Source organism: Arachis stenosperma, chromosome 3 (assembly GCF_014773155.1).
Source record: "Arachis stenosperma cultivar V10309 chromosome 3, arast.V10309.gnm1.PFL2, whole genome shotgun sequence".
In the NCBI taxonomy this organism is placed as follows: Eukaryota; Viridiplantae; Streptophyta; class Magnoliopsida; order Fabales; family Fabaceae; genus Arachis; species Arachis stenosperma.
In genome coordinates this window covers 70210417-70224499 of record NC_080379.1, presented here as the reverse complement: position 1 = coordinate 70224499, position 14083 = coordinate 70210417, and the positions used below count along the sequence as shown (strand labels likewise).

Below are 14083 nucleotides of genomic sequence, written 5' to 3'. Positions count from 1 at the left end.
ATTTTATTGACATTTTGCACATTTTCTTGATTTCTGTTAATTCCAGAGGCCATATTGCTTCACAGGAGGAAATTACTCTTAAAGGTACCTATAATTGCTTGAAAATCTTCCTGTCAAAGTATGATTAATGTTAGTTTATGTAATATGCTGTGTTCTGAAACAGATGTTGTATGTAGCAATGAGGGATTTGGGCTGTTTTCTCTAGTCAATGGTTACTAATTATTGATTAATTCTCTGAAGTGAGTGCCTTGGAAAACTACTTGCAAGTTGCTTTCTAATACTCAAATCGCACCATGAATAGTATATCGCTTGACTTGTTTATGCGGTGCATGTTGAAGGTTGAGATTTAAGGTTCTCAATTTGCTAAGCGGTCTTCATTCCTCTCTATCGACTTTAAAATATGATTAAAGTGGTGCCTTTTCCCATGAAAAATATGCTTTTCGGAAAGAAGATGATGTCAACATAAATGAGGAAAGGGGGAGTATGTGGGTTGATCTTCTGCACTTTAGCGTCTTTTTTCTTTTTCATTTTTGGTAGTATTTGCTCCTCATGTCCTATTGAATCTCACTCCTATAGTACTCATCCATGTATCATAATATGCAAATAGTTTCTCTATAAACTTTTCTTTATAGGACTTTTAGTAATTGCTTGATTCAGAGTACTTTGAACGGAGTGTTGCATTTTCGGGTTTATGCATGTGTTTTATTTTGCTTTTTGTCTTTCTGTGAGGTTACTGGTTCTTCGCGTATGTATATAAAATTCGTTACAACGAGGTCCTGACATATTAAAAGAAAAAGTATCCCGATAATAGCTATAATTTTTGTCCTGCTTAAGGTGGGGTTTTTTCTTGTGTTTTATGAGTTCTTATGTATAAAATAGGTATACTTCACTTCTTTTATGCTGGTGGTTATAGCAAAGCAAAGTGCAAAAACTTGTTGAATTATTTAAGGAAGCATTATGGCTGACATTTCCATCAAATGAACTATGCAATAAAAAATTGCATAGTGAACCAGTAAACCAACTTGATTTTCTTGGTTAGTAACTATGGGATGCAAATTTAAAAAGCAATGGGAGATGCATAAGTTGTAGCATTATCTTCACTTCACAGTTCTTCAGATTTTCTTTCCATCTTGAACTACAAATTTGTGTCTTGTGTGTGTATATACAGGCTGATCAATCAGGAACTATAGTCGAAATCCTTGCAGAAGATGGCAAGCCTGTTAGTGTTGACATGGTAAGTACATTCTAGGTCTTCAACTAAATACTTCTTTTGTTCCCCTTAATCTCGCAGTGAAAATTTGATACATCCTTCTATCACCATATCCAGATCCTAGTTATATTCAGATACATTGATCCGAGAATGTAAAAAATTTTCAAAGTAACAGATTAACTTGTCCATCATCATTGTTTTGATTTATTTTTGTTCCCTTGCAGCCCCTTTTTGTGATTGAACCTTAGAGCTTGTGGAGTGTTCAGAGTACAATCATTGAAATAGACTCTACGGGACTGCGGCTGGGGCTCTTCATGTCAGTCTGATGGCTGGGGCTCCGCACATCAGTTTGATTGAAATTTGAGTTAGCTTCATCTGGCAGAACTTCACCTGGTGGAGTGCTGGAACCTGCACGTTGAATTGGAAGGGGATTCCCTGTAGCAATTGCATCATGTTTTGCAAGCAAACTCTGAATACTATCATTTAGTTCAAGGCCTCGTCCAAGAAGCTCCTCATCCCTGAAAGAAAACTAGGATTATTCCACGCATCTTGTGGACATGCAGAGTTCATAAAGCAGTCGACAGGTGTTGGGGTCTGTGTGACATGTTATAACCAGTCTATAGGAACTAACCCAGTTGTTGTTAGCATCTGCATCAATTTTTCTGGTTGGTGCGACAGCGATCAACAAGATCAACAATTACTTCGTCTTTTACAGCCTGCTAAGCATAAAACAAAATAAATTTAGCTTACTGTGGCCTGAGATAATTCAGCCAGACCAAGATATCATCCAACGTACCGTACAGTCACTAGGATTCACAGCTTGAAGCATGTCACTCAACAGGTCCATAACATGGCGCATGGATTCCAAGCTTGACAAACTATGAATTATAAAAAAAATAAAAGAAGACAAGGAAAAAGGAGAGATATTTTAGTTTACACAAGTCTGGTGACAGAGGTCAGCACCAGCGGTTGGCAACATAGTGAAAAAATTGAAATTTCACCTCAAAGTTTCTATCTCTGTTGCCATTGTTTTGTCAAGTGTTTTTGAAGAACCGCTTGGCATCCCATATCCAGCATGCATACTTCCTGAAGCTTGATGGGTAGGAGGTGGAGTAAATATTGGAGACGCATCTAAAGAACGCTTTGGAAACACTACTCCCGTTCGCTGCCATTTATAAAGTCTAAGAGAGTGTGACGGATATGATATAAAGGTCATTCAATTATTAATTAAATGTACCTTTGGCAGTTGGCCTTACATATATCAATGCCATCTACATTTGAAATGTAAATTGATTGCATCGAATGAATTTCAAATTAGACAAGATTAACCACAGTTAAACAGCATTAATTCAAGTTGCCTCCAAGATGTTGATTGATTGGATATATCATCCTACATCCAAATAGCATCAATACTAAGATTGTTTGGATAGGTGTACATCATCTATGTTTTGGTCAATCAATTAATCCAAAGAGCAAAACCTGAACAATAGGAGCTTTTTACTTTGCTATGAAATACGACCAGAAATATTAATATTTGAGCCAATAAGACAAGAAAGAGAAGTGAATTAAGTTGATGTCAAATTATTTGGCAACTGAATCAAACTACATCATATTGATGGATCAATTTTACTAATAGACCACTAGTTCATAGCAATAAATACACACTCACCAAGGGGCAGTAATGCACAAGTGAAATCACATATGCAACTTAAATAAGAATGATTCTCAAGTTTCTATCTGATAAGTGAAAATCGATAGATTGATTTGATATATTTGACTAAATTGTTACGAAAAATAGTCACCCAAAATTTAATCAGACAAGAAAGTAGTGAATTGCAAGTTGTACACGCAAAAAGTACTAACATTATAGAACCAAGTGAGATTCAGAAGAATTGAGAGGCAACACATTTCCAAAACTCATTGGCAAGCCACTTCATTGTAGAATTAACTAACAAGTAACAAGAATTATTCAACAATTATAGTTTAAAAAAATAACACCTAGAACTAAATGCCAGAACAGAGCAGAGCAGATCAGTAGCAAGAAAGGAACAGGGCACGACCGAAGGGCTGACGCGATGGAACAGAAGTGGCACCGTCGAGACAGTGGCTGCACGACGGAGGCAGAAGGCGAGGCCAGCGACGGTGGCTGGGCGTTGAGGAACGGCGACGAGAGATGGCTGCTTCGGTGCTTCCTCCAAGCTGCGTTCGAGTTCTCTTCTGTCTTCTCTGCGTTCTTCAGTGTTTTCATTCAGAGAACAGAAAAAGCAATAATCAGAAAAGCATATAGTTCCCTTATGTTCGCGAGAGAACAGAAAAGCAATAATCAGAACTACGTTGGTCTAACATTTCAATAATCACATTATGCCAAGTTAGAACCAAAGTATATGGCATTGGAAAACATGCTAATAAGAAAGAATAGAAGAACTTTATATATAATAGCAAATCGTGTTCTTTACTTGCAATAGGCTATCGAGTGGTCCTGGGTGGTCCTGGCCTGCTAGGTGCGATTTGCGAGTTGCGAGGGACCGAGGGTGGTGGTGGGTGCGACTTGCAAGCGTGGTGCCAACCTGCTGGGCGCTGGGCGCTGGTTGTGTGCTGCAGTGCTGGGCTGCTCTGTCCGCGAGGAGGTCCTGGGTCGGAGCAGTGGAATGGCTGCGCTGGGAGGAAGGTGGCGGTGGCTGCGAGGTGGTGGGAGGAGGTCTCTCACCGGCGATGGGAGTTGCAGAGAGCGAGGCTGTGAGACCTAGGGAGTAGGGAGAGAGGGGCTAGGGTTCGTTTGGGATTGGGGCTTGGGGGAATGGCCGAATGGGGGTTACTGGGTTAGGTTTAGGTTTCGTTCATTTTGGGGGAGGGGGGTTTGGGGGGGGGGGGGGGGGGGGGGGTTTGGTTTTTTTTGGTTTTTTACTTGACCGGTTCGGTTCGGGTTTTTATTATCAGAACCGGTTTTGATTTTCGGTTTTTTCGGTTCAGTTGATCGATTTAGTTCGGTCCGAGTCGGTTTTGAACACTCTTACTGGTTAGGGTTCCTCTAACCAACGGCACCGTTTTGAGCAAATTTTAGAAAATCGGTCGGGTCTCGGTTCGGTTCGACCGACCGATTCACGACCGGTTCGACAGTCTAACAACGGTTTCTGAATCTTTCGGTTTTGATATATGACCGATTTGTTTTTGTACCGGTTCACAGTTCGATTGACCGGTTCGAACGGGTTTTCAGAATCTTGGTCCGAACCGCTTTTTTCCCTCGATTCACGAATTGACCAGTTTGACCAGTCAATTCGAACCGTTTTCAGAACTTTGCATTTTTCCCTTATTCCAAGAATCCGGCCAAGTGACGGTTCGGTTTGACCGATCAGTTCTTGGCCGGTTCAATGGTTCAATTGTGGTTTTTGAAATTTGGGGTTTTAACATTTGTCCGAGTTATTTTTTGTAGCGGTTCATGGTTTAACCGGCTGGTCCGAACCGATTTTCAAAAGATAGATTATAACTATTCTCTCATGCTGTTTTTATTTAAAATGCTTAATATATTTTAGTATCAAATTTTCAATTAAGCTTACAACATAGAAGTGGTTCAAGGAATCAAAATGCTAGAGTAAAAATTAAATTTCACGTAAATTCAACTAAAATCGAACGAAAGACAGAAACATTAATTCTCAACAAGAGTCCATAAAAAATATAGTGCATAATAATTTTTTAAGTAAAAGAGATGAAACTAACAAGTCTTAGTAGTTAATATAATCTTAACATGACTACATGACAATTACGATTAATTAATTTTTGTTTGACTCCTTTTGTTTATACTTATTGTAATTCCTGGTAGCAGATTCAATGACATTGCGCAGCATCAAGTTGTGGGACCTTAGAATCAAATCCAACGCAAGTCGCATCCTTGTACCATGGTTAACCTGAAAAATATAAATATTTTAGGTTACCAACAAAACCATACACATTAGCAATTGAAGTACTATTTTTTTAAGCAAAAGAAAATTACATTTATTGTATAACTATACGTCTTCCTGTAGTTTGTCATCCAGGTTGTCACCCATACTTCACAATCATTACTGTGTTAAATAAGACGCGGTTAGCTTATGCAGATAAAAATTTGAAAAAAAAAAACACAAATACAGATATTCCTTACGAGCCAGAAGCTTGTTCTCCTGTTTCTAGCATATCCACAAATGCAAAATCAAGTATCCTTGGCCTGAACGGAGTGTTGTATTTATAGAACGAGTCATACTTGAGCATATCTTCCAGATATTTTGCCTATTTATATAGGAAAAAAAATTAAATAAAGGACGGTATTTGAAACCTAAAAAAAAAAGTCATAAAAGTGAAAATAGGAAAAGTTAATTTACCAGCTTTACTATACTCGATCTCTTCTGCTCTTTATTTGTAGCAATCGGTAGGGAGTCTAGCAGAATTATTTGATGATTGCACAAATCAAAAACAACCAAATACCAATGTCTGTTGTTCTCGTTGACAGGTAAAAAATCTAGTACCAACTTTCACGTATTAGAATATTACTAGATACAATTTTTTTTTTTAAAAAAAAGGTATAGATCAATTCATAAAGATAAATGCCATTAAATAATAAAAAATTAAAATACAATAAATCATATACTTTTTTTAGACCTTCATCAACTTTTTTCATAAATTCTTTTTGATAATATTTCAACAGAACTTCAATTTTGGTATCACATTGCAGTATGAATTGCTGAATTTAATAGTTAGGGGCTAAATCAGTGACACCAATTAAGTAATAAGATAAAATAAATAAAAACGGTAACAAGCCTGAAAAAGACATTACGTACCGAAAATACAGCTGGCAAATACCAGTTTGTTTGACATCCCATTTCTTTTTCCTGCATGGTTAGCATAGTAGCAACCAAATCCAACACCTATGTGATAAAATAAATATATTAGAAATTAAAGTATGCTAGACATAGCAGTTTAATTATGCACTTACATCCCCATGTACCCACTGCTTGGGAATTAATGACTTGAAATTGTCACGAGTTCCGCTAAATTTGTTTGTTGTCGCCAATACCTCATCACTACAAATACGAATCACATTAATATTGAACTATTTTTCAAATTTTTAGTAGATAGATAATGAGATATTTAACCTTCTTTTATTTGGTGCAAACACATAGATTGCCATTTTAATATCTAAGTCATCCAAATCCATGTATGCAGGAGGCTTAAATAAAATCGGGATCCACTGCAAAAAAATAAAAAAAAATTGGTGAGATCACTAAGTTATGTAACCGTAGAGGATTCATGCGAATGTTCGTGATATGAGAACTTACAGATGGCCATTCAATTCTCCATTTATTGTGCTCGATGTTTTTCTGGTTTAGGGTAGGCATGCTAATAGAATATCCACTTTGTTTTAGAGCCATAAGTAAATGCAAACTCTTAAGTAAATAAATTTAGGTCCACTTTGATATGATGCACAAATCTGTATGGCTTTTTTTCTTTCTTGGTAATATTTTGATCCAATGTTCTGAAATCGGACCGGACCGGCCGGTCAAACCGGTTTAACCGCGAACCGACAGTATTAACGGTCCGGTCAGCATATAAAACCGACAATTAGAAAATCGGCTAAAAACTGTTGAACCGGACGAGAACCGGCCGGTCAGACCGAACCGGAACCCGTCCGGTTTACACAAAAAGGGAAGCTCCTTCGTTTCTTTCTCCCGTTCTCCCTTTCTTTCTTTCAGTGAGAGAAATCACAAACCTAACCACAAAACCCTAGCACTGTAAGCCTACACCACCGCCACAAGGAGGGGCATACTGCTGCCGTCCGTCGCACTCAAAGTTCGCCATCCGTCATCTAGCTTCCCTCGTGCTCCAAGTCTTCAACCCCTGTTCGCTGTCACCGAGCGCGGTTGCTTCCTCGAGCTCGGCGTCCGTCGTCTTTGTCTGCTCAGCCACGCTTCCGTCGCTGTTTGTTTGCCGTTCACGTTCGCGTCTTCGTTCGCGTTCTTCGTCGTTCGCGTTCGCTCGGCGTTCACCGTTCGCGTTCACTCGTTGTTCACCGTTCGAGTTCGCGTTCGTCTGGAAGCCACGTTGCTCTGCTTCAAACTCTGCGACCAACCCGCGTGCTCCACTCGTCGAACTGCTCTCTGTTGTCCCCGCCGTGAGTTCCCTAAACCAGCCACCAGACAATACACTCACACAACAGACAACACCAATACTCATCTTCAAACTCTGCAACTTCTAATTTCTACTACAATAAGTAATTATTTGATTTGGTAGTGGTTTGGATTTTTTCATAGATTAAATTAAAGTTACAATAGTTTTGTTCTCTTCTCTATCACATTGAAATTAAGCTTTGGATTCTCTTATTTCATTTTAATTTTACCGCACTCAACATGTTTGATGAAATGCTTTAACCAAGGTTAGTGGTCTGAACTCTGAAATTTCAAATTACTCAAATATGCAATTTCTGAAATTAGGAATTTGTGAATCTGAACTCTGAAGTTAGTGATTGATTTCTGATGTTACTGATTCTGTTCTAATATGTGCTTTTTGTTACTGATTCTGAAATTGAGTAATGGATTTGTTACTGATTCTGTTCTACGGTCTTATGGATGATTATTGGATTTCTAGCCGTTCTGTTGCTGTTTTTAATTTGGATTATGATTTATTGAATTTAGTTATAGATGAAAGTATTAATCAAGAAGCAGTTGCTTACAATGCCTGTTTGAGTAATAATTCGTCTGCCAATCCTCCTAATTCAAATGATTCTGCTAATCCTAATCCACCTAGTTCGAATAATAGTCAGTCACAAGGTTCTAATTTATGGATTTTGATGATTGATAAATCTTCATGTTGGTTTTTAATATTTAGATATTTCTTTTTACTATTTAACTTTTGAGACTGTATTTTGATAAGATCACACTTTGTTGTTGAATGCTAACTTTTGTTGTTGAATGCCCTGTTTGTTGTTGAATGATCATTTTTGTTGCTGAATGCTGAATGCTGAATGCTGTTGGTAATGGTGTTTTTGCTGCTGAATGTCCTGCTGTTTTTATTTCTTTGTTTGTTGCTGAATGTTGGTGGCAGAATTTAGATATGCTCATGTTGATAATTTTTTGATTTTTCAATGTGCTATGGCTAGTCTTTAATTTCGTATCTGGTTATGGATACTTCTTTGTTTTGTAGTTGCTGGTTTTGCTTTGATTTGTAGTCGCTGGCTCCTAATTATTGCTGGTTTTGCTGGCTTTGTTTGTTGCTGAATGTTGGTGGCAGAATTTAGATATGGTCATGTTGATAATTTTTTGATTTTTCATTGTGCTGTGGCTGGTCTTTAATTTTGTTTTAATTAATAAAACTTTTATTAATTTCAGTTATAGATAATAGTATTAATCAAATAGAGATTAATAAAACTTTTATTAATTTCGAATGATACTGCTAATCCTAATCCTAATCCACTGAAGCAAATTTGCAACAAGTTCTTGTGGATTTTGATGATTGATAAATCATGATGTTAGGATTTAATATTTAGATATGTTTTTTTACTATTTAATTTTTGAGTTTGTATTTTGATAAGATCATATGGATTAGGTTGATGATATTATGTAGTGTTTTAAATTTCGAAGATATTTTAAGATTTATATTATACTATAATTATATTTTAGGATATTTATTTATAATTTATTTATTATTTTATTTTAAAACGGTTTTTCTGGTTGAACCACTGGTTGGACCAATGAACCAGTGAACCAACGATTAGAACGGTTCGATGACCGGTCCGGTTCTCAGAACCTTGTTTTGATCTATTGACTCTAGAAAAGAGGGGAGAAGTTTAATATGCACAAGTACTCTCAAACATGTTACATACTAAGGATTGGCACTGACTCAAAAAGAGGAACCCAATCTTCCGCTTTGTTCTGTAATTTTTTCTTTCTTTGTTATTTTCCTGTTGTGCCTTATAGTTTAAACAATTTGATGCTTAATAGGATCAAGATTGTTATGAGCTTTCAGCTGAGTATGAAAGGAAGCATAAGACTGAGAAGTTGGAGGAACTTGGGAATATGCTAACTGGTCTTGATGCTGGGGATTCTATTGTCATTGCCAAATCATTTTCCCACATGCTTAATTTGGCTAACTTGGCAGAAGAAGTTCAAATTGCCTACCGAAGAAGGATTAAGCTATTAAAGAAGGGCGATTTTGCTGATGAGAACTCTGCCATCACTGAATCTGACATTGAAGAAACCTTCAAGAGGCTTGTGACTGAACTGAAAAAGTCCCCACAGGAAGTGTTTGATGCTTTGAAGAAGCAAACTGTAGATTTGGTCCTAACTGCTCATCCCACTCAGTCCGTTCGTCGATCTCTGCTGCAAAAGCATGGAAGGTTTGTCACTGGACTCAGGAATAATTATAGTCCATTAACTACGAATTTGTCGTTCCATTTGCTTTTACTAGATCTCAATTACCATCTCCTTTGCAATTATATATAAACAGATCTCATAGAGTAATAGATCCAGGAAGCCTGCTTATTTTTTGTTTGCTTGAACAGGGCTGGAAGGATACCATAGTCAAGCAAGATCAGTCTCATGAGAACCAATCAGATATGAGAAGAAGAAGAAGAAGGCTATTGCTATTTTTTAAGGCCTTTAGGCATATCTATCTAGAGTGGAAGCATGTTATGACATTTCCTTTTTTTTTTTTTTTCTATCTTTTAGGTGATTATTCTTTACGTGAGAACTAGTTCAGGAACACAATAATCTAATATATTATTCTTTATTATTAAAGTTTAAGGGGCAGAACATCTTTTAGTTAATAATATCTGTTACATAGTGCTAAAACTATGTGGTTCAATGATTGTGAACTAGTAGCATATATGTGTTTTAAATTGGGAGGAATCCAATGATTGTATTTATTTTTTCATTTTACTACCTAGTATGTCCCTTTTTTTTTAATAGTATGTTGTGGCTGTTTTTGGATTGATCATGTCAATGAACGGTGGGTGATCATTATTCAATGAGATGTATGGAGAGCCATTAGAAACCCCTTTTAAAGTTGTAACGGTGGGTGATCATTCTTGGAAGGTGCATATTGTATATTTCTAATGTCAAAGTTGCATTCATATCCCTTGAACTTTGTCACTTTTTAAAGGGATTGGGTTGTTTTTCATTCAGTGGTTATGAGAGTAATTTGGTAGACAGATAGAGAGATATGGAGAGCCAAAAGGAGGATGAATGCCATGGTAGATAATGCATATTTTTGTTGCTTGTTTTGGATAGAAACAAGCCACCATTTTTCCCCTCCCACTTGTAATTGATTTTTGATTTGTTTAACCCATTGTCTCTGTTCCTATCTTAGAATATAAATTCATTTGTTATCCAACACTAGAGTTAATGTTAGGGAGTCAACGGTTGATATGCTAACAAAATTGATGACTATATGGGAAGCAAAATGGTGTCATTGTTGTGAGTCAGATTAATATAGTAATTTCACTTGCAAGTAATTGCAATAAGATCATAATTTTTCTGTTCAACGGTTGATATGCTAACAAAATGAAGCCTGTAATCTACCATTCACTGTCTTACTTGTATATAAAGAATTAAACTCAACACTGCCTTCAGGTACATGCTCTTGATATACTTTGAAATGTGCATGTTGCACCACTCTATTGTTGTTTTCTTTCTTCTTTCATGTATATACTTCATTTTCAGAGGATGCAATCATGATTACAACTTAACAATTGCTTGTAACATTCCTTGATTTGATTCCTTGTACATTAATATCCACAATGAAATTTATAAATTGCATAAGTGAAGTCTATGTAAGCTTTATCAATGAGTAGAAACGTTGTAACAAGGCCATTGATGCTAAATATTCAGTGTTTTATATGAAAATAATAGTAACAAAACATAGCTGAAGAATAAAAAAATGCTAATGCCATAACTTTCCAACACTAGAATTCTTCGTAAGAGATCTAACTATTCTTACAGTTAATATTTGACCACAAAACTTCTCTCACTTTCTTTCAACAAATGACAAGAAATTTAATGGAAAAATGAATTGTTCTAGAACAAAATCAGAGAGTTACATTTATTACATAAATAAAAAACCAGGATTAAAAGGGATTAGGAATAGACTGTAATAAAATGCGAGTCAATCAGAAAATGGTTTGGACAAACTGTGCAGATTGAGCTCTTGCTTTCAGAGTATCCTCCTTTGATCTCGCCTCCTGTATCTTACTCTCCAGAAGCTACAGGCAATTAACAAAGCAAAAATGGGATAAACTTACATCACTAGTTATAACAAAAAATTCCTGCACTATAATTAAAATAGTCCAACCATTTTCAACAGCTTATAGGATTCTGGGAAGATGCAATTTCTTACAAAAACAAAGTTACTGGCACACTATAAATTTTGGTTTCCAAGCATACCAAAAACAAAGCTGCTGCTCTTTTTCTTTAAAAAAAACACAAACAAAACATAAAAAAACTGGAAGGGCAGAACAAAGTTTGTTTCTAAGCATAAGCATAGTCCAGAAGGAAACAAAAATTAATTTCAGCACAAGAAGATATCCCAGAACTTGTTACCTCAGGAACAGAGACAGGTTTTCTTCCAGTTGGCACAACACAAAAAATTACTAGAAGGGAAATCGATGCCTAACTTAGCAAAATGTTTGATGACTACAGTGATTAACCAAACTTAGTAGCATCTCATACATGATAGCAAGGCAAAGCAAAAGTCATTATATTGCTGATATAAATCTAGCATTAGTCTTTATGCAACCAAGTGAAATAAAGGATTCAGTGACAAATACATAAATATTAATTTAAGAATTAAGTAACTAAAACAGAAGCATTAGAATAATTAAAAATAACAACAAAAATAGGCTTCTAAAGTGATGATTGAACAGCTGAGACATTATCTATCATCTCCTTGAATAGGATTGATTATTGGCTTATGCTATGTGTACCAGAGAGAGTAGCAGAAATTAAAGCTATGTAACAACCTGCACTGGATACCTATGAATGCAATCTTTTCAAGGAGACTTGGGTGAAGCCTTGACATGCCTAAGTGCCTGCCACACTGCCCTGTTACACTTAAATCCACTTCCAAATGCAATCTGCCACACCCTATTCCCCTTCCTCATTCTTTCTCAACATGCATAGGCAGAAGCTGGAGATTCTTCTCAAGCTCATCAATCACAGCTCTCCCATCAGCATGAATGCAGAAATGATCAAATGCAAGCTTGAAATCAAGTATATAAGGCTTCACTTTTGCATTCAGAAGCTTCTTAACAACCAAAGTAGCAAAGAACAGAAGCTGTTCACTTATTGGAAGAACAAGAGGCCCCAAAGTTGTGATGTTAATCTTCAAAGCCCCACCAGCAATAGCCATAAGATCCTTTGAGAGAGAAACACCAGTTTTGCCATCATCATCTTGTTTTTGATACACACACCTGAAAGCTTTATCATCAGCACCCTTATGAGTCCTCACAACATGAACAAGCTTGTACTTTGCTCTTCTCTTAACAGAGCCTTTGTTGGACAACAAAACAGCAGAACCACCAACACGGAACAAACAATTTGGGATCAGCATAGATTTCTTGTTCCCAAAGTACCAATTCTGAGTAATGTTCTCAGTGCTAACAGCAACATCATAAGTTCCTATGAACTTGAAGCATGTCCTTAGCAAAATCAATGGCTATAACTCCTGCACTACAACCCATACCACCCAAATTGAAGCTTCTAATGTTACCCCTAAGCTTGTACTTGTTCACAATCATTGCAGAAAGTGAAGGAGTTGGGTTAAACAAACTGCAATTCACAACAAGAACACCAATATCCTTAGGCTTAATCTTTCTATTAGCAAAGAGATTATCCAAAGCACCAAACATAACATTCTCAGCTTCTTCTCTTGCAGCAGCCATGGAAGGAGTTGGAGGGATATGATGCATGGCTTCGGGTACATATTGACCGTCGAAGTCTAAGGTTTTGTTCTTGGTTGAGCTTCTGCTCTCTGAACTCGAAGGAAGGAAACTGGAATGGAGATGGGTTTTTCTACTGAGCAGTCTGAGAAGAGGGGGCAGAATCGTGACGGAGATAGAGGCCAGGCGACGAACACAACTCAGAAGACGGTGGTGGGTTGGAAGAATCTGCGACGACCAGACGAAGACGATGGTGAATGAGCGCCCGACGGACGGCGGCAGGAGCGCGATGGTGCAGATGAATACCAGGAACTGACGCGCCGAGGTCGACGAAGAAGAAGCTGCGATTCTTGAAGGAAGAAGAATCACGGACGACCAGACGACGATGGTAGTGCCTGAGAGCGACGGTCGGCGGCAGTCCTTGCGGCGGTGGTGGAGAAGCTAGGGTTTAGGGGAGAAGCTGTTAAGATAGGGGTATTCAAAGGGTATTTTTGTCTAATTAAATAAAGAAAGGATGTTTAAGTCTTTTCATTAAAATTAAATAAAATTTATTTTTTATTTTTATTTAATTAAAAAGGTGTTTTAGTAAAAGTTGTGATATATTATATATTTAAAAAAGAAAAAATTAAATGCTAACGTGGAAAATAAATTCCACTTGTCTTATTATTATTTGTCCACATTTTAAACGTATCGGTATGTATGAATTTATCATCGTACCGTAGCAATCACCTTTTACATATACACCATTTTTTATAACATTTTTCATTTCTTATTTCTATCCATACAAGAAGTTAGTGCATTAAATATATGGAATAAAAAGTAAAAACAAGTGTAAGTTTCAGTCCCCCCCCCCCCCCCCCCCCAACAAAAAAAAACAACCCCACCCAACCAAAATGAATTAATATTAACTTTGGTTCGGATCATTGGCTATATTAAACTCAGGTTTCATATGATTTCACTTTAATAATAGAAATCCT

At 36.8% G+C, this 14083-nt stretch overlaps 2 protein-coding genes and 1 pseudogene across 3 annotated transcripts; 1 reads left to right on the top strand and 2 right to left on the bottom strand.

Moving 5' to 3' along the window:
* Positions 1-996: 996 nt before the first annotated feature.
* LOC130966241 (uncharacterized) lies at positions 997-7036 on the bottom strand. The gene is made up of 12 exons (XM_057891027.1): positions 6969-7036; positions 6174-6261; positions 6019-6105; positions 5563-5709; positions 5346-5470; positions 5103-5112; positions 3667-3975; positions 3271-3443; positions 2212-2391; positions 2007-2088; positions 1842-1926; positions 997-1728 (listed from the first exon to the last, which is right to left on the bottom strand). Exons 1-11 carry the CDS (start codon positions 7034-7036, stop codon positions 1864-1866), a joined length of 1332 nt encoding a protein of 443 aa, XP_057747010.1. The 3' UTR covers positions 997-1728; positions 1842-1863.
* LOC130968586 (phosphoenolpyruvate carboxylase 2-like) lies at positions 6922-10105 on the top strand. 2 transcript variants are annotated; one of them, XM_057893936.1, is made up of 3 exons: positions 6922-7349; positions 9175-9569; positions 9735-10105. In XM_057893936.1, exons 2-3 carry the CDS (start codon positions 9250-9252, stop codon positions 9751-9753), a joined length of 339 nt encoding a protein of 112 aa, XP_057749919.1. In that variant the 5' UTR covers positions 6922-7349; positions 9175-9249; the 3' UTR covers positions 9754-10105. The 2 variants fall into 2 exon arrangements, with proteins under 2 accessions (XP_057749919.1, XP_057749920.1); XM_057893937.1 differs by having other exon boundaries at positions 6922-7448.
* Positions 10106-11461: 1356 nt separating this feature from the next.
* LOC130968585 (3-ketoacyl-CoA synthase 4-like) lies at positions 11462-13563 on the bottom strand (annotated as a pseudogene).
* Positions 13564-14083: the final 520 nt, after the last annotated feature.